General features: G+C 50.6%; 2 protein-coding genes across 14 annotated transcripts in view; both read right to left on the minus strand.

Moving 5' to 3' along the window:
• Window positions 1-297: 297 nt before the first annotated feature.
• Window positions 298-6,786, minus strand: ROGDI (rogdi atypical leucine zipper). 3 transcript variants are annotated; one of them, XM_067012505.1, is made up of 11 exons: window positions 6,630-6,786; window positions 6,135-6,206; window positions 5,359-5,441; window positions 5,073-5,127; window positions 4,276-4,356; window positions 3,400-3,495; window positions 2,091-2,189; window positions 1,597-1,710; window positions 1,472-1,521; window positions 1,233-1,359; window positions 298-925 (listed from the first exon to the last, which is right to left on the minus strand). In XM_067012505.1, exons 5-11 carry the CDS (start codon window positions 4,339-4,341, stop codon window positions 884-886), a joined length of 594 nt encoding a protein of 197 aa, XP_066868606.1. In that variant the 5' UTR covers window positions 4,342-4,356; window positions 5,073-5,127; window positions 5,359-5,441; window positions 6,135-6,206; window positions 6,630-6,786; the 3' UTR covers window positions 298-883. The 3 variants fall into 3 exon arrangements, with proteins under 3 accessions (XP_066868606.1, XP_058894772.1, XP_066868605.1); XM_059038789.2 differs by lacking the exon at window positions 6,630-6,786 and adding an exon at window positions 6,278-6,456; XM_067012504.1 differs by lacking the exons at window positions 2,091-2,189; window positions 6,630-6,786 and adding an exon at window positions 6,278-6,410.
• Window positions 6,787-6,866: 80 nt separating this feature from the next.
• GLYR1 (glyoxylate reductase 1 homolog) overlaps window positions 6,867-21,129 on the minus strand; it is a 36,841-nt gene continuing 22,578 nt past the window's right edge. For 4 of the 11 annotated variants that reach the window (XM_067012501.1, XM_067012498.1, XM_067012499.1 and 1 more), the window contains 8 exons: window positions 20,868-20,967; window positions 19,678-19,719; window positions 15,599-15,691; window positions 14,801-14,902; window positions 13,924-14,086; window positions 13,426-13,605; window positions 12,984-13,108; window positions 6,873-9,063 (listed from right to left, as the gene is read on the minus strand). In XM_067012501.1, coding sequence (XP_066868602.1) covers window positions 8,989-9,063; window positions 12,984-13,108; window positions 13,426-13,605; window positions 13,924-14,086; window positions 14,801-14,902; window positions 15,599-15,691; window positions 19,678-19,719; window positions 20,868-20,967 — 880 coding nt within the window. In that variant the 3' untranslated portion in view covers window positions 6,873-8,988. Of the gene's footprint in view, window positions 9,064-12,983; window positions 13,109-13,425; window positions 13,606-13,923; window positions 14,087-14,800; window positions 14,903-15,598; window positions 15,710-19,677; window positions 19,720-20,867; window positions 20,968-21,129 lie in introns of all 11 variants that reach the window. The other 7 variants (XM_059038764.2, XM_067012502.1, XM_067012503.1 and 4 more) reach the window with 4 other exon arrangements.

The following is a 21,129-nucleotide window of genomic DNA, read 5'->3' on the forward strand; positions in this document are numbered from 1 at the left end:
TTGTTCAGCCAAAGCCTGAGTCTGAAGTGTATTCCGAGCCTCCAATCAGGGTGGGCAGTGTAGGCCCCCACTGCTTCATCCAGATGCCCCGTGTCCCTCACAGCCTTCAGATGGCATGACTGTCACCAGAAGACCTCAGGTGATGTGCTGCAGCCACCCAGCCGCTGCCCATTCACCATCCCATTTGGGCCATCGGAGGCCAGGGGTTCAGTCACTGGGTACTTGGCCCAGCTCCTGACTATCAGGGACCCCTGGCCAGGTCCCTACTCCGACAGACAGACAGGCAGACAGAAGGGCTCCAGGCAAAATCGGATGGTCTTTATTTCTTGAAGGCTCAGCCAGGGTTGCCGAGCGAACACAGTCAAGGGCACTACAGCTCATGGTGGGCAGCTTCTGTCCTCCTTCCCTCCCAACTCAGAGCTTAGGACCGCCACCCACTCCTCAGGCTCCAGTGGGAGGGGGTGTGTGGCTGCCCCTTGCCATCCTGGAGGAGCTCGAAGACTGCGAAGAAGAGGGGAGGAAGGAGAGCCCTGGGCCTGGCCCCAGCCTGAGTCCAAAGGTTCCTGCCTTGAGAGGAGGGCAGGGCTTGGACTATAGGCTACCTCGAAGGTCCGCCTTCCTGACCTCCCCCACTCAAAACAAAATGCATGCCCGTGTCCCTACCTCCCTGTGGGTCCAGTGTTCAGTCCCATCTGTGCAGATGTGACAGGCAGGGCAGGGTGAAGAGGGAAATAAATAGGCCACAGTGCTGAGCTCTGGCCAGAGCTCTGGCCAGCACTTTGTGTGCGTGGGTGTGAGTGTGGGGGGTGGGGCGGAGGGAGGGGGAACAGGAACTCCCTGGGCAGGGGCCATTCCCAGGGGGACAGGCTCTTGGGCGCTCTGTTCAGAAAGGCCTGTAGCTCCAGTAGCTGGAGAACACGGAGATCTGGGGAAGGAGGGAGATGGGGGGACATGGTGAGTGGTGGTGCTAGAGGATCTGGTCCCTGCTGCACCCTCTGTGACCCAGGTAAGATTTGAAAGTGAACCAAGGGCCACGTGTCAGGAAGAGGATACTGTTGCCAAGCAATACAATGGCCCACCTATTTGGGGTGTACAGAAGGTACAACAGATCTTAAGATTAGGGGGTGCTTTAGAGGTGTGCCACCCCAAAAAAGAAGGGGCTAAACCACCTGCTGTTTGGCTGGCCTAATCTGCGTGAGGCCCAGCCCGGCCCTGACCCCCCATGTCCCCACCTTATCCTTGAGCTGCTGGCAGAGCTGCAGGGAGACGGTGAAGAAGACGAGGGCATCGTTCAGCCACGGGATCACACACTCCACCTTGTGCACGTGGCTCACCTCTAGACGCTGTGCACCCCACTCGCTGTGGGGAGATGGGAGAGTCCCTGAGGGCAGTTCAGCCGGCCAGGACCCTATCCCCTGAGGTGCAGACGGTCGAGGGCACTCCAGGGACCCCTCCTAGGCACTGTACTTACAACATGGCCCCAGGGCTGTGAAGCACGGCACCTCCAGCTGGGCGGAAGTTCTAGGCAGAAGAACATCAGACTGGGTCAGGCCTGGGGCCTGGGGCGGGCAGGGGTGGGGTGGGTGGGGTGCTCACCTTGCTGGAATTGGGCTGCAGGGCATGCAGCTGGTACACGGTGAGGCAGAGCTTGTTAAGGCTGATGTAGACATTGACCAGCAGGTCGGAAGGCAGGGCGGGGGCGAACATCCGCTGTGGGGAGGGGGGCCGGGCAGGCAAGGGGGATGAGGGCTGAGCAGGCACATCCCCCCCCGCCCCTCCCTCCAACCACCCCGGGGGACTCCCAGTCCCCATCCCATGGACTAGGGCTGCCAGTGTCTTCTCAGGTACCCCAGATAGCTTCCTGCACCACTGGGCTTGGGACCCACTGATCCAGATCAGGGGGGTACATATCTGGGGGATGCAGAATGGAAGCCAAGTACCCCATCCCAGAAAACTGCACACAGGACTCTGTCGACAACTTGGGGCTTGCAGGACCTCCTGGCACCCCTGTGTCCCTCTGGGGTGCGAGCTGGGCCCCTCTGTTGGGACCGCCTCTCCTGGAGCAGGGGCCGGCCTGAGGCACCACTGACCGTGAGGCCGCTGGCAGCGATCTCAGGCAGAGTGAGGGTGGCTGGAGTGGTGAGCCGGTTTCGGGCTCTGGTCAGCTGTAGCATCACGGCATCCATCAGCTGGGGGAAGGGGGCTGGTCATAGCTGCTGTGAGGGCAGCGGGGCCTGGTCCTGATCCCCTCCCCCTCCCCGTGTCAGTAGCAACAAAGTTATGGTAGCTCCTAGCTCCTTCCCTGGGGGTCACAGTCTCAGGGCCCGAACTCCTGCAGCAAGTGGCTTGTTAAAGATGCAGGTAATTGGGCTCCAGCTGGGGGTTGGGGGCAGGACAGAAGGTTATCTACTGCATGGGATCCTGGGTATTGATCCAATGGGGAATAGAAGATCCCAGAAGTTAGTCCCAGGGGCATGAGGGCGTTGTGGATGAGGGTACAGGCAATGCAGGAGCTTAGAAGAAGGGACCCTAATTCAGCTTGTGTGCAAGGGGCCAGGGAGGGCTTCCTCAAGGAAGAACTGGGATGGCTAAGTTGAGGCCTTACGGTGGATACCAGCCCCATTTTCACAGGTGAGGAAACTGAGGCTCCAAAGAGTTAAGGTCACACAGCTAGGGAATGGTGGAACCATCTGCACTTATCCCTTCCCTTTGCCAAGGAGCAAAGCTTTGGCTCGAACTCAGAGCCCCAGTTTCCACTGCTTCCAGCTATTCATCCAGCTGTTGCCATGGCGCTGGGGTCACCTGGCTCCAGGGAAAGGCATAATTACTGGGTGGAGGCATGGGGGCTGCACATTACACCCCAGAGGGCAGTCACAGTTCTGAGAGAGAACTTAGTCCATCTGGTTTCAAATTTTCATGAGGTCCAGAGAGGATAGGTGAACCACCTGAGGACACATAGCAAGTCAGGGGCAGAGCTAAAGCATGAACTCAGGGCATCTGAGCTCATCTTGTCCATTACAAAAGTTTTTCTCTTGCTGGTACTAAAACCTGTAGCTACTGTTCACCGAGTGCTTACTAGTGGCCACACTTTACCTGCATCATCACGATTGGCAGTCACTACAGCTTGTCCCCCTTTTACAGGTGAGGCTACTGAGACACAGAGTGGCTAAGTAAGTGACTTGAGGTTGCACAACTCATAGTGGGGGCCCTGGGATCAGAGCCCAGGTCTGTTTCTGGAGCCTGGGCTGTGAGCCTTTCAACTGTGGCTGGATGGACATGTATACACTGAGAGGTGAAGGGTCAACCATAGGCTACACCTGAGAATGTGGGGGCAGAGCTCTCTAGGGGCCCAGGCAGAGGTCAGGGAACCTGGCTCTCCCATCCCTGCGGGCAGCTCACCTTGAGGACCTCTGCTCCTGTCCTGAACTGGTAGCTCTCATCCCGGTTGGCAAGGAGGTAAATGGCTTGGCTCACATGGTTCCTGGCGTCCTGGATCTAAAAACAGCACCCAATGAGCGGTTAGTGGGCTGGGCCTCAGCAGGGAGAGGAGCCAGCTTCACAGCAGTCACCGTGCCTGGGGTCCCCAGCCTACGGGTCCCCACCCTGAGGGCCTATCCTCCTAGGAGGGGCAGGGTGGGTGCCACCTGCGGGCCAGGCCCTGGCTGGGTGCTCTGAGTCAGGCTTGGTCCCTGGCCTCATGTGGCTCACTTTCCAAAGGAGGATAAAGAGTAATAGAGTAAAGGCACAAGGTAACAGACTGTGCAACTTGCACAAGGAAACAAACAGGGTGATGAGGGCGGTGAGGGGGAGGCTCCAGGGAAGCGACTCTTGAGCTGACGCTCGCGTGATGAGAAAAGCCGAGGTAGTGGACTCCAGGCAGAGGGACAAGCCCGAGCAAAGGCCCTGAGGTGGAAACAGCTGGTGGTCAGTGAGAGGAGAGAGGGAGGGGGCAGAAGCCAGGCCCAATCACATAGGTGCTGTTAGGAAGCATGGACTTGGGTCTCTAAGAGCCAAGGGAAGCCCCTGGAAGCTCTGGGCAGGGAGTGACTTGTTCATGGCATCCCTGTAGCTCCCGCTGGGCTGGGGGCCTACACATAGGACAGGCTAGGAGACCAGGCACTGCCCACCACAGCTGTGCTGCTAGGAAACACCTTCCCAAGCCTGCTGCAGCTGCAGGTCCCCACAGTGGCCAACCCAGGAGGCCCCAGCACTGCAAGGGACTGCCCCTGCCTGCCCTTGTGCCCCTGAGTCCTGGCTGGGGAAGGGCCCAGTTACCTGCTGCAGCTTCCACTGCTTGTCCTCCCTGAAGGCAAAGTGCAGCAGCTGGTTGTTCCTGGGCATCTTCAGGTTCACATCCTGAGGGGCAAGAGCGGGATAAGCTAGGCAGAAGGATGCCCTCCCGCTTTTGGCCACTCTGAGCCCTTGAGCCGGGGGCAGAAATGGGGTGTGTACGGTGGCTCAGGCCACAGCCACTCCATGGGTCAGAGGGCCTCTCAACACCCTGGCCATTTGGGAAGTGAACAGGGAGGTCAGGAAACAGGCCCAAGAGGAACCACAGAGAAGTGAAAGGGAAAAGAGCCAAGAAAGGGGAAGGCGGCTTCGTCTGGGAGGAGGCTTGTAGTTGTGGGCAAACAGGAAACATGTGTACATGCCAAGGGACAGAATGCCCACCCGAGGAGAGGGACCTTCCCCCAGGCCTTGGCACCTGCCACAGGGTCAAGTGCAGCTGGAGCTCAGATGTTGGCTGATTGCACTTTGATCTGGGGCCAGACTAATCTTGCCAATGCCCATGATTCCTGGGGCCCAGAATCCAGGTAGGGCCAGGTAGCGCTGTGTGCAAAGCATTCCTCCCCACTTCCTGCACCTGTCACTGAAGCCACACACCAATCTCATGAGCAGGTTAGGGAGAATGTCATTTTACAAACAAGGAAACTGAGGCCCAGAGAGGTCAAGGATCCTGCCCAGAGTCACACAGCTGGCTGGCGGCAGAGCTGGGATAAGCAGGAGGCCCCCACGCTCTTCCCCAGAGTCCTGTGGCAGCACGGGAAGGGGAGAGGGGCCGGGAGACTCACCGCCTGGCTCAGTGCATCCCCTTGCAGAGTCAGCACGCCCTTCACCTGGTCTGTGCTACAACACATGGAAGTCAGAGCAGCACCTGCAGCTGCCCCTCCCACCACCCCATCCTCCCAACAGGCTGTCCCTGGCTGTCACAGGATGGTCCAGCCTGTCCCACTGCATACCCTCTGGATGCTGGAGCTGAAATCAGTATGCAGGGCAGGGCCGTGCCACCTGTCCTAGAGGGTATCCCAAGTGTCCCCCCTCCCCAAAAGCCCACCCCCGAACCCAGTCCAGGCTCACCCACAGCTGCCCAGGATGAAGTTCTCCTGCTTTGTGGGCCCCTCGGTGCCTGAGCCAGGCAGACTGAAGCGGAGAGAGGCCTCCTGCGGGGCAGACGGGGGAGGGGTAGAGTTCACCCACTCCAGCCTAGCCTTGTGTCCAGAAGCCCCACTCCCAGGGCCCCACCCCACAGCCTGAGTTTCAGGTCCTACCTGAGCCGATACCTGCTCTTTCCACACTCCCTGGGAGCTTACTGTGTGCCCAACCCGGGAGAGAGAACCGAGAGATACCCTCCCAGCTTGGGTAAGGTTTGGAAGTGGGGAGCAAAGTCAGGGGAGACAGTAGTCATGGCAACCTGCAATTTTGGCTTTACCAGGCACTGCCTGGACATTTTTTGGTGGTTCTATTGGCTTTTTTATATCACAACAGCCCTGAGGCCGATACTAGTATCTTGTTTTTGCAAAGGGGAGGCCCAGAGAGATAGAGTACTTGGCTGAGGTCAAAATGCTGGGTCCTTCAGACCTGAGGTTAAATGTCAATTTCAAAGGAGGCCTTCCCCGACCCCCGGGTTCAATCCAGGCCCGCCGCGCTCACAGGGCTGCTTGTGGAATTGAGTAATTATCTGCTACTGCCCCCCCGCTAGACTCTAAGTCCTCTAAGGGCAGGGCCTGGTCTGAACACCGCGCGTTGCGTACACAGTCGGCGCTCGGGCGGCAGCCACGGGAGGCCGGGGAAGGAGCCTTGCTGGGGGAGGGCAGGGAGGGTGGGCGCCCGCACAGGCCCTCAAGGCGCGTTACCTTGAGGATGTCCTGTAGCTGCCTCAGCACGGCGTGCACCTCGTCCTGCAATAGCCAGCGAAACTCCTCCTCCTGCGGGGACAGGCCCGCAGTCAGCCGCCCGGGCCCGCCGCCCCCCGCCCCACCCTGCCCGCGCGCCTCACCAGCACCGCCCGCTCCGCCGCCGTCGCTGCCACCACAGTCGCCATCGCCGCAGCTCGCTGCCCAGCGACCGTCACCGGCCCGCCGTCCGCTCGCCGCTCAGTCCTCCGACGCGCCCGGGCCCACCCCCCGCCGCTGATTGGCTGCGCGGGCACCCGCCCCGCCTCCAGCTCGCGACGCTGTGAGCGCCCCGGAACCCGCCCGCTCCGGCTCGCCCCGGACACCGCCCGCACCAGCCGCCGGCGCTGAGCACTCCGGCACCGTATCCATCGCTACTCTCGGGCCGGAGCGCCGGGGCTACCCGTCCCGCCCCTTCTCGGCCCTGATAGGGCACCCTGCTCCGCGCGCACTCACCGATTGGCCGTCCCGATAGCTTGCTCTCGCCGCACCCGGCGATTGGCCGACGGGGCACCTTGTTTCCGCCCGATCTCGCCTCCTGCCCACTAGTTCCGTCGGTCCGGGAGGGACTAACGCGCGGACCCTAGAGTCCGGTCGCCGTGCTGAAGAGGCCGCCGCTCCGCTCCACGCCTGGCTCTACCCCTCCCACCACCGCACGGCGCTCGATGTCTGGGCGCAGACCACCGCCAAGGTCACAGTTGTGTTAACAAGAAACGTTTTTATTTTGCTTGCAGTAGCTTTTTGTTAATTGCACAAAATCATGTTTTGTTTTTGCCATTTAAACATTATCACACAATCCTATTCTGAAAGACAAATGTTCATTAAAAACAAAGCAAAAATAAAAATTCACAACCTTAATTACCTAGAAGATTTGTCATTTAAAGGTTTAAAGGAAAAAAAAAGGGTGGTGGAGGAGCTTTCTTACAAGCTTTTTCACAAGTGTCACATTTTCTCCTTAAAAGGGAAGGATTTCAAAACAAAGGTGAAATAGCTTAAACAAATATTCATAAAAAGGAACTTTACAGAATTGTCAACAATATTAAGACAACATTGACTAACCAGTTTCATTACAGCATCTTCCCCCACCCCCACCCCCCAGTGTCCGGCTAGGACTAGCACAGGCTTTGTGTTCAGACAGAATTCAAAATCCCAGTGAAATGAACAACTGTGCCAAAAACTACGGGTAACTCCCCTGCCCTCCACCCATGTCTTCTGACATCCCCTGACCTAGGTTCTGATCAGTGGAAAAAGGCCAAGGCTGTGAGGGGGAGGGGCCCCACACCACCATGGCCACCTCGTTATGTTTATCATCACATATTCACTATAACTGTTGACCTTCTGCGGTGTGATTTTGGAAAATCCAACCCATGCAGAGGGAGAAAACACATCCTTTAGGTAACTTCTCCTTGTTCTTATGCCACATTCCAAGCCCCTCTGGTCCCCTATCCAAGGAGAAATGCTAGGGTCTTGAGGATGTCTTAGATCTGCCTCTGAGGGTCAGGTAGCTCTGGTTCAGTCAGGCCTAGTTCTCCTCTTCCCTCCCAACAGACCCCAGGACCCTGAAAGCACCGAAGGCCAAGCTGCTGGCTGAAGTGCAGACACTCATTCCTGTTTCAAGAGCTGAGCCTAAGAAATGGTCATCGTTGGTCAGGTTGGGTCTGGACCAAAGAAGGAAGAGACAGAAAGCAATACTGTCTCCATGAGAGGAAAAGGGGGAGGGGAGGAGAATGGAGAGAGGTGGGCGTGCAGGGGACTTGTGCAGGGATGGGCTGGAGAAGGTGGGACTGCTGTGAGGGGATGTGGGTCAGAGTGGCTCTTCAGAACCAGGTGAAGGGTCTGTGGCGTAACGGAAACAGGAAGGAACTCCATACGCCCTCCCTCTTCAATCCTCAGTGGTGGCCCTCAGGACCCCCTTCCCAAGGACTGGAATGCAAATCCAAATACTACAACAGCCTGGTGAGGAGTGAGCACCCTTACACCAAAGCAAGGAAGTCTGATCCCAGCCCAGGCTCCACAGTGACGGTGACTTCCGGTCAAGTGCTGAACAGCAGCGAGGAGAGAGGGCTTCTGTGAAGCTCACCTAGGGGCGGGCTGTTTGCTGCTTTCCCTGGAAAGCCAGAGCACTGTCTTCGCTTGACTCTGCCAATCCCTTTTCAGCTCACAAAGGCATTTATGGAGAGTTGGCTGCATATTGGTAGCTTAAACATGACAATCCTCATCAGCTGGTCACCTGAGGTTGGAGGGCCCATGGGACCCTCCATTTACAGTCTGCTGGCTCATCTTGGCCCAGAGCCTCTCTCTGTGTGGGATCCAGTGGGGGACAGTGGACAGAACCACAGCCTCTTCGCTGTGTGGGAAGCAGTGGGAAAGCTTCCACTTCTCACTGCTGATTCTAGTTCCTCAACTGGAAGGGGTTTGAGATAAGACAGCTTGGAAAAAGGGAAAAAAAAAAAGCCAGGCAGCAGTTTCTGGGCAGCTTCTATCCTGGGGCGAGAGCCAGTGTGGTGGGTTGTGTGTGTGTGTGTGTGTGTATGTGTGTGTGTGTGTTTGTGTGTGTGAACACACAGCCACCTAGTCCAAGGCCAGTGCCCAGCTCAAGAGCTTTCCCACAGGCCAATCCTGCTGACACCCCTCCCCTCTCCAGGACCTCCAGGGGAGGAGCGACGCTGTGTGCTGTGCTGATGGCAAGTCTCAAAGTCTGTAAAAAAGAAGATGGAGACAGGTGGACTGGTCCAGAGTTAAGTCCCAGGACCCCAACTCCATGTGAGGAAGAGGGGGTCAGAGGGAAGATGGGGGGTGTGGGTGGGGTCAGGGCTTAGTGTATATAGGCTCGGTACACGGCAGACATGTCATTGTCAGACTGGTCCAGTGCCTTGGCTCTTTTGTACACCTGGAAAAAAACGACATGGGCTTAGTCTGGCCACAAAGCTGACTTACAGATACAGATCTGCTTCCGAGAGGCGGTTCTCGATGTGGTTAGGTAGGTAGGTTCTGGAGTCTAGGCTGTCTGGGCGTGACTCCTGGATCCCCCACTGACTGGCCTAACCTTGGACAAAGTGCCTCAGTTTCTCTGTGCCTCCACCACTGCTTCTTGACTTTATGGAGAAGGTAACAGGGTTATTGTGAGGATTAATCGAGTGAGGAATGTAAAGTGCTCAGAGGCAGGGTTCAGCATTGTTAGTAGTTATAATCATGTTCCTTCCTGCTCCAAGGACTTCCCATGTTATTCTCTGGGCCATTGTCCCTGTCCTTCCCTCAGCATTGGCTGGCTCCTTCCCAATCAGCTCCAAGGCCTTTCCTGACCATCCCACCTGAAGCAGTGGCTGCACCACTTTATCCAGCCACCTCCATCCCTTTACTCTGTTCCACTTTATTCATAATTCTAACCTTCTGCAATTCTTACTTGTTTCAACATTTATGTGCTTACTTTGTGCCTCCTTCCATTAAAATGTAAGCTCTACAAGGAAAAGAAGGGGCTGCACCCTGTGTCCCCAGAGCCTAGAATGGTGCTTGGCAATTAACAGCCACCCCAAAGGTACTAGATGAATATGAGTGTAAAAATTAAAAAGCCATCGTTCAACAAGGGCAGCACAACATTCAGTCATGTTGAAAAAATGCAGCTGGACACAGGTTCCTCCCACACAGTTGGCCAGCTGCATTTTTTTCTTTTTCTAAACATAATGTCCACTACAGCTCAGGTGTAGCTATCAACTCAGAATGAAGACTAAATAAAGACCTTTTGAGATAAAAGAGAACTAATCATTGCCAGCAAACCTGCATTCAGGAAATGCTAAAGCAAGTTCTTCCAGCTGAAAGGAAAACAATACCAGAGAGAAATTCAATTCTTCAGAACGGAAAGGAAAGCACTGGAAATGGTAAATTAGAGAAATATGAACTTATTTTTTCTCTGAATTTCTTTAAAATACATATGACTACTTAAAGTAAGACATTCTGACAACGGTGGGTTTAAAACAAAGACAAATGTAACACATAGGACATTTGTACCCTAAAGCAGGGGTTCTCAACCTGGGGTCATTTTGCTCCCCACCTGGAGTGACATTTTGTAATGTCTGGGGACACCTTCTATGAACTGAGGGGGTGCAACAGGCATCTAGTGGGTAGAGGACAGGAATGCTGCTAAACATCCTGCAATGCACTGGAAAGCACCCACATCAAAATGTCAATAGTGCCCAGGTTGAGAAACCCTGCCTTAAAGGATGAGGGAGGGAGAGGTAAATGGATCTACATTTTATGTAAAAAGGTCTAATCTAGGATGTGAAATTAAGGATGCGTATAGCAATCCTTAGAGCAAAGACAAAAGAAAAATGATGCATTGTTAAAAAGCCAATAGATAAAATGGAATTAAAAAATATATATATATATTTATTTATTTGGCTGCACTGGGTCTTAGTTGTGGCACACAGGATCTCGGGATCTTCACTGTGGCATGTGGGATCTAGTTCCCTTACCAGGGATAGAACCCGGGCCTCCTGCATTGGGAGGGCGGAGTCTTAACCACTGGACCGCAAGGGAAGTCCCGATAAAATGGAATTCTAACATACATTCAAATATCCCAAAAAATGTATATCCCAAAAGAAAGGAGGAACAGACAAACAAAAGCCAGAGAGGACAAATGGCAATCAAATGATAAAAGAGTAGCTCTAAATCCAACCACATATCAATAGACTTCAAGACAAAGACTAAATGTTAATGGACCAGTTAACCTCAAGATCCTGAACTCCAAACAGTGGCCAGAAAGTGCCAAGCTCCATCAAGAAATTAACCAAAATGTCTGTTTCCAAGCCAATGAATCCTGTAGTCAGGGGAGAGGCAAGTGGAAATCACCTCACAGAGAAGTGCTCCCAACACAAGCCACCATGGAACCCTTCAGAAGTAACCACAGTTACAAACAAACTCATCAACGAAAAATTATACAACACACGAGGAATTCCACTGCCAAGAGAGAACCTTAAGGTAAGAAAGGAGGAACCTGAAATTGTACCGCAAGCTGGAAGAGTGAAACAAGTACTCTGAGATGTTCAGACACATGAAGGAAGGACAGAGACACAGAATTCAAGGACAGAAGATTATAAACTATGAAAAGGCAGGTCTGAAAAAGAACAGTACAGTACTGTGTATTATTTATTTATTTATTTCTGGCTGCACTGTGCGGCTTGCGGGATCTTAGTTCCCCAACCAGGGATGGAACCTGGGCTTCCAGCAGTGGAAGCAAGGAGTCCTAACCACTGGACAGCCAGGGAATTCCCCAGTACTGTGTATTTTTACTTCTTTGTCTCTATAGAACAAGCCACTTGAGACCTCTATTTAACTTGAATAAAAATGCATATAGCTTATAGCACTTGGAAGTCAGAGTCTCTAAAATAAATGAATCTGTGTGATTCATGTATGTACGTGTTTCACAAAATGTAGTTTTAAAAAAATTTATTATTTTATATTTTGGCTGCGTTGGGTCTTCGTTGCTGTGCGCGGGCTTTTCTCTGGCTGCGGTGAGCAGGGGCTACTCTTTGTTGTGGTGCACGGGCTTCTCATTGCGGTGGCTTCTCTTGTTGCAGAGCATGGGCTCTAGGCATGTGGGCTTCAGTAGTTGTGGCTCGCGGGCTCTAGAGCACAGGCTCAGTAGTTGTGGCGCACGGGCTTAGAGGCTCTGCAGCATGTGGGATCTTCCTGGACCAGCGCCCGAACCCGTGTCCCCTGCATTGGCAGGCAGATTCTTAAAAACTGCACCACCAGGGAAGCCCAAAATGTAGTTTTTATTGTAATTCTATGGTAAAGACAAATATTGCTCAGCTGTTTTTTTTTTTAAGCTTAGACTTCTGATCAGATTGAGATAAGAAAACTGAACTTGTAAAAAACTGTTTGCAAAAAGTGCCTATGTAGGTGCTTAATAAACGTCATTCAAAAAAAATGTTAAGGACTAAACAATCCAATTAATAGGCAGACACTGTCAGAATGGATAAAAATGCAAGCCCCAATTACAGACTATCTCCAACAGACACAATTTTAAAACAAAGGTTGAAAGTAAATGGATGTAAAAAAATATATCACATGGAAACTGTAAGCATGAGAAGGCTACAGCAGCCATGTGAAAATCAGACAACAGACTTCAAGACAAAGATCAAGGTGGACATTTCTTAATAACGAAAGAGCAAATTCATCAGGAAGACATAATCATAAATGGCTAAGAGCGCAATAACAAAGACATCAAGCAAAATGGACAGAATTAAAGGGAGAAACAGATGATCCCACAATCACAGCTGAAGATTTTAACATCCCTTTCTTAGCAATTGAAAGAACTAGAGAAAAAGGTCAGTAAAGATAATCTGAAAAAATACTACCAACCATCTCGACCTAATTGATATGTGCAGAACACAGCACCCAACTGCAGAACACGCAGTCTTCTTAAGTGAACACGGCACACCCACCAAGACAGATCATCTGCTGAGCCACAAAACAAGTCTGAATCAATGCAAAGAGTTAAAATCCATATGTAGTATATTTTTTTGGATCACAGAGATACATTAGAAATCAATAACCATTAGGTATCGAGGAAACCCTTCAGGGTTTTTATTTGTATTTGACAAATAATCCACAGGTCAAAGAACTCCCGGGGAAGTAAGCATGGCTCGGAGGAAATATACTTAGAAAAGGAAGGTCTAAAATCAACAACCTAAGATTCCACCTTGAGAGGTTAGACACAGAGCCAAGCCAAGCCAAAGTAAGCAGAGGGAGGAGTTGCAAGGGAAACAAAGGAGGGCTGCTGGGACTAGCACTGCGGCCTCCTGCTGTTACCTCATTGGCTGCAGCTGCCATAGGAGTCGGATGGTTGACGGCATCACCCAGTGCAATGGCTAGACGGAGATCCTTCTGAATGTATTTCAGGTAGAAATCGGGCTTAAAGTTTCCTTGCAGGATATCTGAGGAGGGAAAGTCATTCATCAGAAGAACTGAAAGGATCCTAAATAAGAAACCACCTGGAGTCCTGTCAGGGGTCAATACCTAGTATTTCCTCCCCGTCGGACACCCAAGAGACAAGTTCCCAGCCTGTAGCCCCAAATCCTATCTACCATGTCTCTGGACACTCTCTGACTGGGGGCCTGGACTGACTGGAGTGGGTGCATCTTTCACACACAATGAGCCCCTGAAGAAGACACTGTTTTGTGACATCTGCCTGACCCAGTTCCCAGCTTCAACCAAAACTAAAATGCAAAAAGAGAGTCCAAAGGCAACTTACTTTGGCACTTCTGGTCCAGGAAGATGCTGGCCAACTGTCCCTGATTGAGGATGTCCAAGAGTGTCTGCTGGGACTGGCCTGTCACTTGGGCCAGGGTGAGGCCCTCAGCGATGGTAGCCATGAAGCTCCCCTGGACCATGTTCACGATCAGCATCATCTTAGCTGCGTTGCCAACCTCACCTGCCCAGGGCAAAGAATCGTGGTCACGTCCCAAGAATCCCGTGGGGAGGGACTTTCTGCCCACCCTCACCCCTGCTTGGACCCACCTCTACACCCAGGGGAGGCCCCATTCACCTGCCCCTGACAGAACTGGCTCTGACCCTTCTGGCTCTTGCTCCTTCCAGGCACTGACTGTGCAAGTCAAAGGAAACCTTCCCACGGGGGCCCCAGGCAGAGAGGCTGTGCGGGACTGACGGTGTCATCAGGGTGGTCTAGAGGGGATGTGGCCCACCCAGCCTCCAGGCCTGAAGTGGCCCGACAGGTGGGCAGGCATGTTACCTAGAAAGAAGGAGGTCTTCCCCATTGCCTGGAAGCAGCTGCTGCAGTCCTCATATAAGCCCCTGTCTCCGGCCGCTAAGATCACCAACATCCCATCATTAGATAGCTGCTGATTCCCTGAGACCGGGGCTTCCAGAAAGCGGCCCCCCCTGGACACAATCACCTGGAAAGGAAAGTCACAGCTTCTGGAGGCCTTGCCTCTCATGAAGGTCTTGGGCAGGAAGCAAGGAGCATACTGGGGCAGGAGCACTTGACGCTCCACGCCGAGACCCCAAAGCTGACGCCTGTACCAAGGTGCTGCTGGACTGACACTGGGAGGGTCAGCAGACTGTCCTCCACCAGGTGCCTGAATCACATGCAGTAGACAGAGAGAAGCTAGGGTGTCCTCATAGGCTCCCATTTACTCGGAATTTCTCATAAAGACCAAAGACTATAACCAACATGACAATGCCAATGGCGTGGTTGACCACACTTCCTAAAGACACTGTCCTACCTTGATTTTAGCCATCCTTAGAATGCACATGGGCCACAAATCACCACCCCTTCACTTGGGCCCAGTGGCTCAGCATGGTGGAATACTCTGCTAGTATCTGTAGAAAGCTGCTTAAATCAAAAAGGTCCTGCTGGCAGCCTAGATTGCTTCTGAGAGACTGGCAGCTATAGGACCCAATGCCCATCCCAGCCAGGAAACAAGTCTCCTTTCACAGCCACTCAGATTAGCTGTAGATTTGAAGGCAGACAGTGAAGACAGGCTAGTCCCAAAGTCTCTGGCTTTGGCTCTAGAGTAACTAAGTTGCCCACACTTCGGCATGGTTAGCCTGGGTCTTGGGCTCCAACTGAAAGGATGCTGGAGGGCCAGCCCGAATGAGGCCGCTACCTGGGCCAGCTCGGTGACTGTGTCAGCATCCACTGTTGACATGTCCACGTAGCACTTCCCGGGGCGGATCCCTTGCAGCACACCACTGGGGCCCAGCACCAGCTGTGGGGACACAAGGGAGAAGCAATAGCCCAGGCTCCCAGCCAGACACCCAGGAGCCCCTTAGACCTAAGGTCAGTGTCCTGCTGATTTTTTGGCTCATTTCCCAAACAGAAACTAAATATTAAGGCTCAAAAGGGAAGAGCATGTAAACAAGCAAGGGAAAGAGGAGAATTTATATGGTATGCTCCTATTTATCTTCAAAAAGAACATGTGTGTTTCTTTTTATTAAAAACCTCCCATTGAAAAGATGGAACCTCACTATTTATTTTTTTTGGCTTCTTTGGATTTACTTGGATTAGTCCAGTCATGAGTTTAACAAGATGACTACTGCACTTGAACTTTCAAAGCATACAAATACAGCGATAGCTAAACATAGGAACTTGTCACATGGACCACAGGCACACCAAAGCTTCCAGCTCAACAGGAATACATGAACCTGTCAGGAACCATTTCACATTTCAGCACAGACCTCAGGGACCCTAGTCAGTTTCATTCTTTGTTCTGAATTAAAGGAAGTCTGTATTCAATCTATGCAAACACACTTCACAATGGGAGATGGCCCCCAAATGGGAAATCCACCGCCCCACCCCTCCCCCAATGCAGACACTCACTCAGTGCTCAGGGGAGAAGGGGAGGAGGCCAGCCAGTTTTCCCGGCCACAACCTGAGACGCTGAGGGGAGGGAGGGGATCCTTACATCCTTGGCTGCCTTTGGATCCGACACGCAGGCAAACGTGATGTCACAAGTTGAAACGACTTCAGCGGGGGTTCTTCCTAGGCGGGCCCCCTCCTGGATGAACAAATCACACTGCAAAAGTCACAGATCCTAATGTGAGCTGCAGGCAGTGCAAAACACACACACACCAGCCAGGCCAGAGATGCAGTGCCCAGTCCTCCGGAGGGGCCTTCCAAGGCAGGAGGCTGAGACTGTGAGCCAGGGACCCCAGCGGGTAGTCTGACTGCTCAGGGAAGTAGATGGGGGCCCCTTAAGCACAGTCTTGTGTTTTTTTGGGGGGCCACGCTCATGTGAGATCTTAGTTCCCTGACCAGGGATTGAACCCACGCCCCTACAGTGGAAGTGCAGAGTCTTAACCACTGGACTGCCAGGGAAGTCCCCAGTTTTGCCTAGGAGGATGTTCCACGTTCTACTTCACAGGAAGCACAAAATAAACGTCTGCTGAAGGTTTCCTGAATGAAGAACAGGATGTGAATAGTACTCATCTGCAGCTCTTTGTGGCTGTTGCTGTCTTGGCTGTGGTGAAATCTACCCAGTGCCCTGTGAGCTGGGGAAGCAGGGCTGGGGCTAACAGGCTGCCATTCCTCACTGAAATGTTTCTGGTGGGGGGGGGGGCGGTCTATAAGCACTAACTTTTCTTTTCTGAAAATTAAAATCACCAGAACATCTCATAACAAAATACATCATTAACATTTTGCTGTATTTCCTTTTTCTAAAGGCATTTAAAAAAAGTATTTAGAATAATTTGGACCTATTATTTTGCATCTAATTTTTTATATTTTACATGATTACATCTATCAATATTATAGACTTTCATAATTACTGTTTATAATGCATGGCTGCAGGATACTCCACTGAGAGATATACCTGAATTTACCTAATGGCTCTCCTGCAGTTCAATATCTGGCCTGATTTTAATTATAAATGACCCCAACAAATATGCATCTCTTCTATTTTTTGAATTTAGATCTCTGTAAGTAGAATATAACAGGCTCCGAAAATGGTTTTAAAAAATGTAGACAAATGGCTTTCAAATAGGGCTGTGTCCATTTGTAATGATCTCTGGCAAAGTCTCAAATCACCAACACAGAGCACATTTTTTAAAAACAACAAATAAGTACACATAAATACATTAAAAATTTGTCCTACTAGATGATTTAACAAGCCAAAAATGGCAACTTTCTGCTTGATATATTTTGATTACTCCTGATTACTGAATCTCTTTAATACCTCTGTTTATTGTTTCCTCTTTGTGAGCTATTTAAAAATCTTTAAATCATTACTATACTATTTGTTTAACAAGAAATTCCACTCCTGGTTTTACACCTGAAGAAAACAAAAACACTAATCTGAAAAGATACACACACCCCAAATGTTCATAGCAGCATTACAATAGCCAAAATATGGAAGCAACCTAAGTGTCAACAGGATGTGGTACACACACAGAGGAATATTACTCAGCCATAAAAAGAATGAAATTCTGCCATTTGCAACAACATGGATGGACCTAGAGGGTATTATTATGCTTAGTGAAATAAGTCAGAGAAAGACAAATACACTATTACACTATCACTTATATGTGGAACCTAAAAAACAAACAAATGAATATAAATAAAAGAAACAGACTCATAGAACAAACTAGTGGTTACCAGTGAGGAGAGGGAATTGGAAAGGGGCAAAATAGGAGGAGGGGACAGTACAAACTGCTATATATAAACTAAATAAGCTACAAGGATATATTGTGCAGCATAGAAAAATATAGCCATCTGGGCTTCCCTGGTGGCGCAGTGGTTGAGAATCCGCCTGCTGATGCAGGAGACACGGGTTCGTGCCCCGGTCTGGGAAGATCCCACATACCGCGGAGCGGCTGGGCCCGTGAGCCATGGCCACTGAGCCTGTGCATCCGGAGCCTGCGCTCCGCAAAGGGAGAGGCCACAACAGTGAGAGGCCAAAAAAAAAAAAAAAAAAAAAAAAAAAAAAAAAAATAGCCATCATTTTATAATAACTTTAAATGAAGTATAACCCATAAAAATACTGAATCACTATGCTGTACACCTGAAACTAATGTACTAATGTAAATCAACTATACTTCAAAAAAAACCCAAAACCTCCCAACCCCCCCACAAAAACTAGGGAAAAACACACAAAAATTGTTAGGGTAGTGGGAAATTTCAAAAATTTTAAATTCCAAAAAATAAAAAATAAACTAGTTGGTGTACCTTTCAATTTTTTTTTTGTTTTGTTTTTTGTTGTGAGGAGTATTTTCAAAAACTATTCATGGGGGGGCTGGGATGAATTGGGAGAATGGGACTGACATATATACACTACTACGTATAAAACAAACAGCTAGGGCTTCCCTAGTGATGCAGTGGTTGAGAGTACGCCTGCCGATGCAGGGGACACGGGTTCGTGCCCTGGTCCAGGAAGATCCCACATGCCGCAGAGCGGCTAGGCCTGTGAGCCATGGCCGCTAAGCCTGCACATCTGGAGCCTGTGCTCCGCAATGGGAGAGGCCACAACAGTGAGGCCCACATACTGCAAAAACAACAACAACAACAAAAAACCAAACAGCTAATAAGAACCTACTGTATAGCAAAGGGAACTATACTCAATGCTCTGTGGTGACTTAAACGGGAAAGAAATCCAAAAAGAGAGCATATATGTATACGTACAGCTGATTCACTTTGCTGTACAGCAGAAACTAATACAACATTGTAAAACAACTATACTCCAATAAAAATTAATTTAAAAAAATATTCATCTTGGGCTTCCCTGGTGGTGCAGTGGTTAAGAATCCACCTGCCAATGTAGGAGACAGGGGTTCAAGCCCTGGTTGGGGAAGATCCCACATGCCACGGAGCAACTAAGCCCGTGCACCACAACTACTGCACCTGCACTCTAGAGCCTGTGAGCCACAACTACTGAAGCCTGCATGCCTAGAGCCCGTGCTCCACAACAAAAGAAGCCACCGCAATGAGAAGCCTGTGCACCACAACGAAGAGTAGCCCGTTTGCCATAACTAGAGAAAGCCTGCATGCAGCAACAAAGACCCAATGCAGCCAAAAATACATAAATAAATAATAAAAAAGAGAATCTGCCCGCCAATGCAGGGGACATGGGTCCGAGCCCTGGTCTGGGAAGATCCTCCATACCACGGAGCAACTAAGCCTATGTACCACAACTACTGAGCCTGAGCTCTAGAGCACATGAGCCACAACTACTGAAGCCCATGCGCCTAGAGCCTGGGCTCCGCAAAAAGAGAAGCCACCGCAATGAGAAGCCTGCGCACCGCAATGAAGAGTAGCCCCCGCTCGCTGCAACTAAAAGAAGTCCTGTGTGCAGCAATGAGAACCCAAGGCAGCCAAAAATAAAAAATAAATTTATTAAAAAAAAATTCACCTTTTTCTTTGGTGACTTAAAAAGATCTATGTTAATATTTAATTTTGTTTTCTTCTGGTTTTTCCTTTTGAAAGAAATAAGAGGGTAAGCAGCAGAGCTGTCTGATTCCAAGCCCAAGTTCATAATTGCTTTGCTCTGTCTTCCCATAAATTAATCTGGAAAGAATGGCCACGTTTATAACAATAAAGCTTTCCAGTCAAGAAAAGAGGATGACCGGAGGCACTTCTATCAAATGGGAACATACGTATAATGCAAACCCTTAGATTCTACTGATGCTCTCCAAGTATGCATGTCTAGGTTTCCTGGTTACCCTGGCCTTGAATCAAATATCTGCCAACAGGGTTTCTGAGATCTCACTCCTGACTTGGCCCCGTAGCACCTACCCAATGCCCAGCACCTGAAGCCCACATCTCTTAGCATGGCCTTCAGTACCCTTTCTCCCAGGCTCCCTCAACTTTCCAACCAGTTCCTTATTATTCTTGAAAAGGGCTGTTTTAACAAAGTGAACGTCTTACTTTGCCTAGAACATTTTTGTTAATTCAAATCCACCAGCTCTACTACCTCCCTTCATTCCAGCTCTCACCTTGCTGCACACATGGGATGCTCACCCCATCATTTCACAAATACATGCTTAGCCACACCTTGCTCCTCGAGAGGCTGGTTCTTTCTTGGTCTCTTCGTTCCTGGCAAGTACAGTGCTTTAGTTTTCTGGTACTTAGACCATGGTTATTTTCTTTAATTTTATTTATTTATTTGGCTGTGTTGGGTCTTCATTGCTGAGTGTGGGCTTTCTCTAGTTGTGTCAAGTGGGGGCTACTCTTCGTTGTGGTGCATAGGCTTCCCATTGTGGTAGCTTCCCTTGTTGCAGAGCACGGGCTGCAGGCACACGGGCTTCAGCAGTTGTGGCTCGTGGGCTCTAGAGCACAGGCTCAGTAGTTGTGGCTCACGGGCTTAGTTGCTCTGCAGCATGTGGGATCTTCCCGGACCAGGGCTTGAACCCATGTCCTTTGCGTTGGCACGTGGTTTCTTAACCACTGAGCCACCAGGTTAAGTCCTAGACTATGGTTCTTTACCTTTTCCTGGATGGGAACTTGATGGGAGCCTGGCCTCTCTCCATTACAAAAGACTTGGAATTCCATTTCAGGGCATGCACAGACCCCTTGAATCCATGGACCACCTTAGGTTAAGAACTTCTAAACCTGTCCTGTCCCATATGGTAGCCACTAGCCACAGGAGACTGTTTATTTTTAAGTGAAACAAAATTTAAAATTCTTCAGTCTACTAGCCATGAATCAAGTGTTCAAGAGCCACATGTGGCCAGTGGCTACCACACAGGCCAGTGCAGATATAGGACATCTCCTTCACCACAGAATGTTCTACGGCACGGCGCTGTTAATACAATCCAAACACAGAACATAGTGCAGCCATTAACAAGGACGAAGCAGATCTGTTGATACACACTCTTCATATCAATGAATTCATTACACACACACACACACACACACACACACACACACACACACACACACACACCTCTTGCATGTGCATGGAAAAACCTGACAGGATTTTTTCCTATTATTTCAGGTAATGGCAGAGTGGGGAAAATTTCCACTTCATTTTATACTCCCGGGTGTTTTAAATGTTTAGTTTTTATGATAACATCCTACACTGGTATATCTACATCCCCATCTGCCTGAACTAAGAGCTTGGCTTCTACTCCATGGCATTCAGAACAATGAAGAGTGACAGAAGGGAGATTCCTATCCTTAGTTACCCCAAGGGTCAAGGCTCTGTCCCACCCCACCTAACAAGCACCACTATGAATGCTTACTTTCTCTGCAGTCCGGTTCCAGACAGTCACTGTGTGACCCATTTTTAGCAAGTTGGAGACGATGCCACTTCCCATGAGACCAAGGCCCAAAAATCCTATCCTGAAAGAGAGACAGACTGATCAGTTCAAGGTGGGGGGTAGGGTGGGGGAGGGCTGGGTGAGATCCTGAATGACACACAGGCTCCGCTTCCTCAAACCTGGGGAGCCTCACCTCAGACCACCAGGAACACTGCTCTGTGGTGTGCTGACACCACCACTGGAG

The sequence above is a fragment of the Kogia breviceps genome, chromosome 14 (genome assembly GCF_026419965.1).
Source record: "Kogia breviceps isolate mKogBre1 chromosome 14, mKogBre1 haplotype 1, whole genome shotgun sequence".
Lineage (NCBI taxonomy): Eukaryota > Metazoa > Chordata > Mammalia > Artiodactyla > Physeteridae > Kogia > Kogia breviceps.

What these genes read in the sequence shown, in the direction of transcription:
- ROGDI (XM_059038789.2), bottom strand. Translation starts at nt 6,322, where the DNA reads ATGGCGACTGTGGTGGCAGCGACGGCGGCGGAGCGGGCGGTGCTG. An exon ending in GGGATGCACTGAGCCAGGCG is followed by an intron (nt 4,357 to 5,072) that starts GTGAGTCTCCCG and finishes CTTGCCCCTCAG; the next exon opens with GATGTGAACCTGAAGATGCC. An exon ending in GCCAGCAGCTCAAGGATAAG is followed by an intron (nt 926 to 1,232) that starts GTGGGGACATGG and finishes CTCCTTCCCCAG; the next exon opens with ATCTCCGTGTTCTCCAGCTA.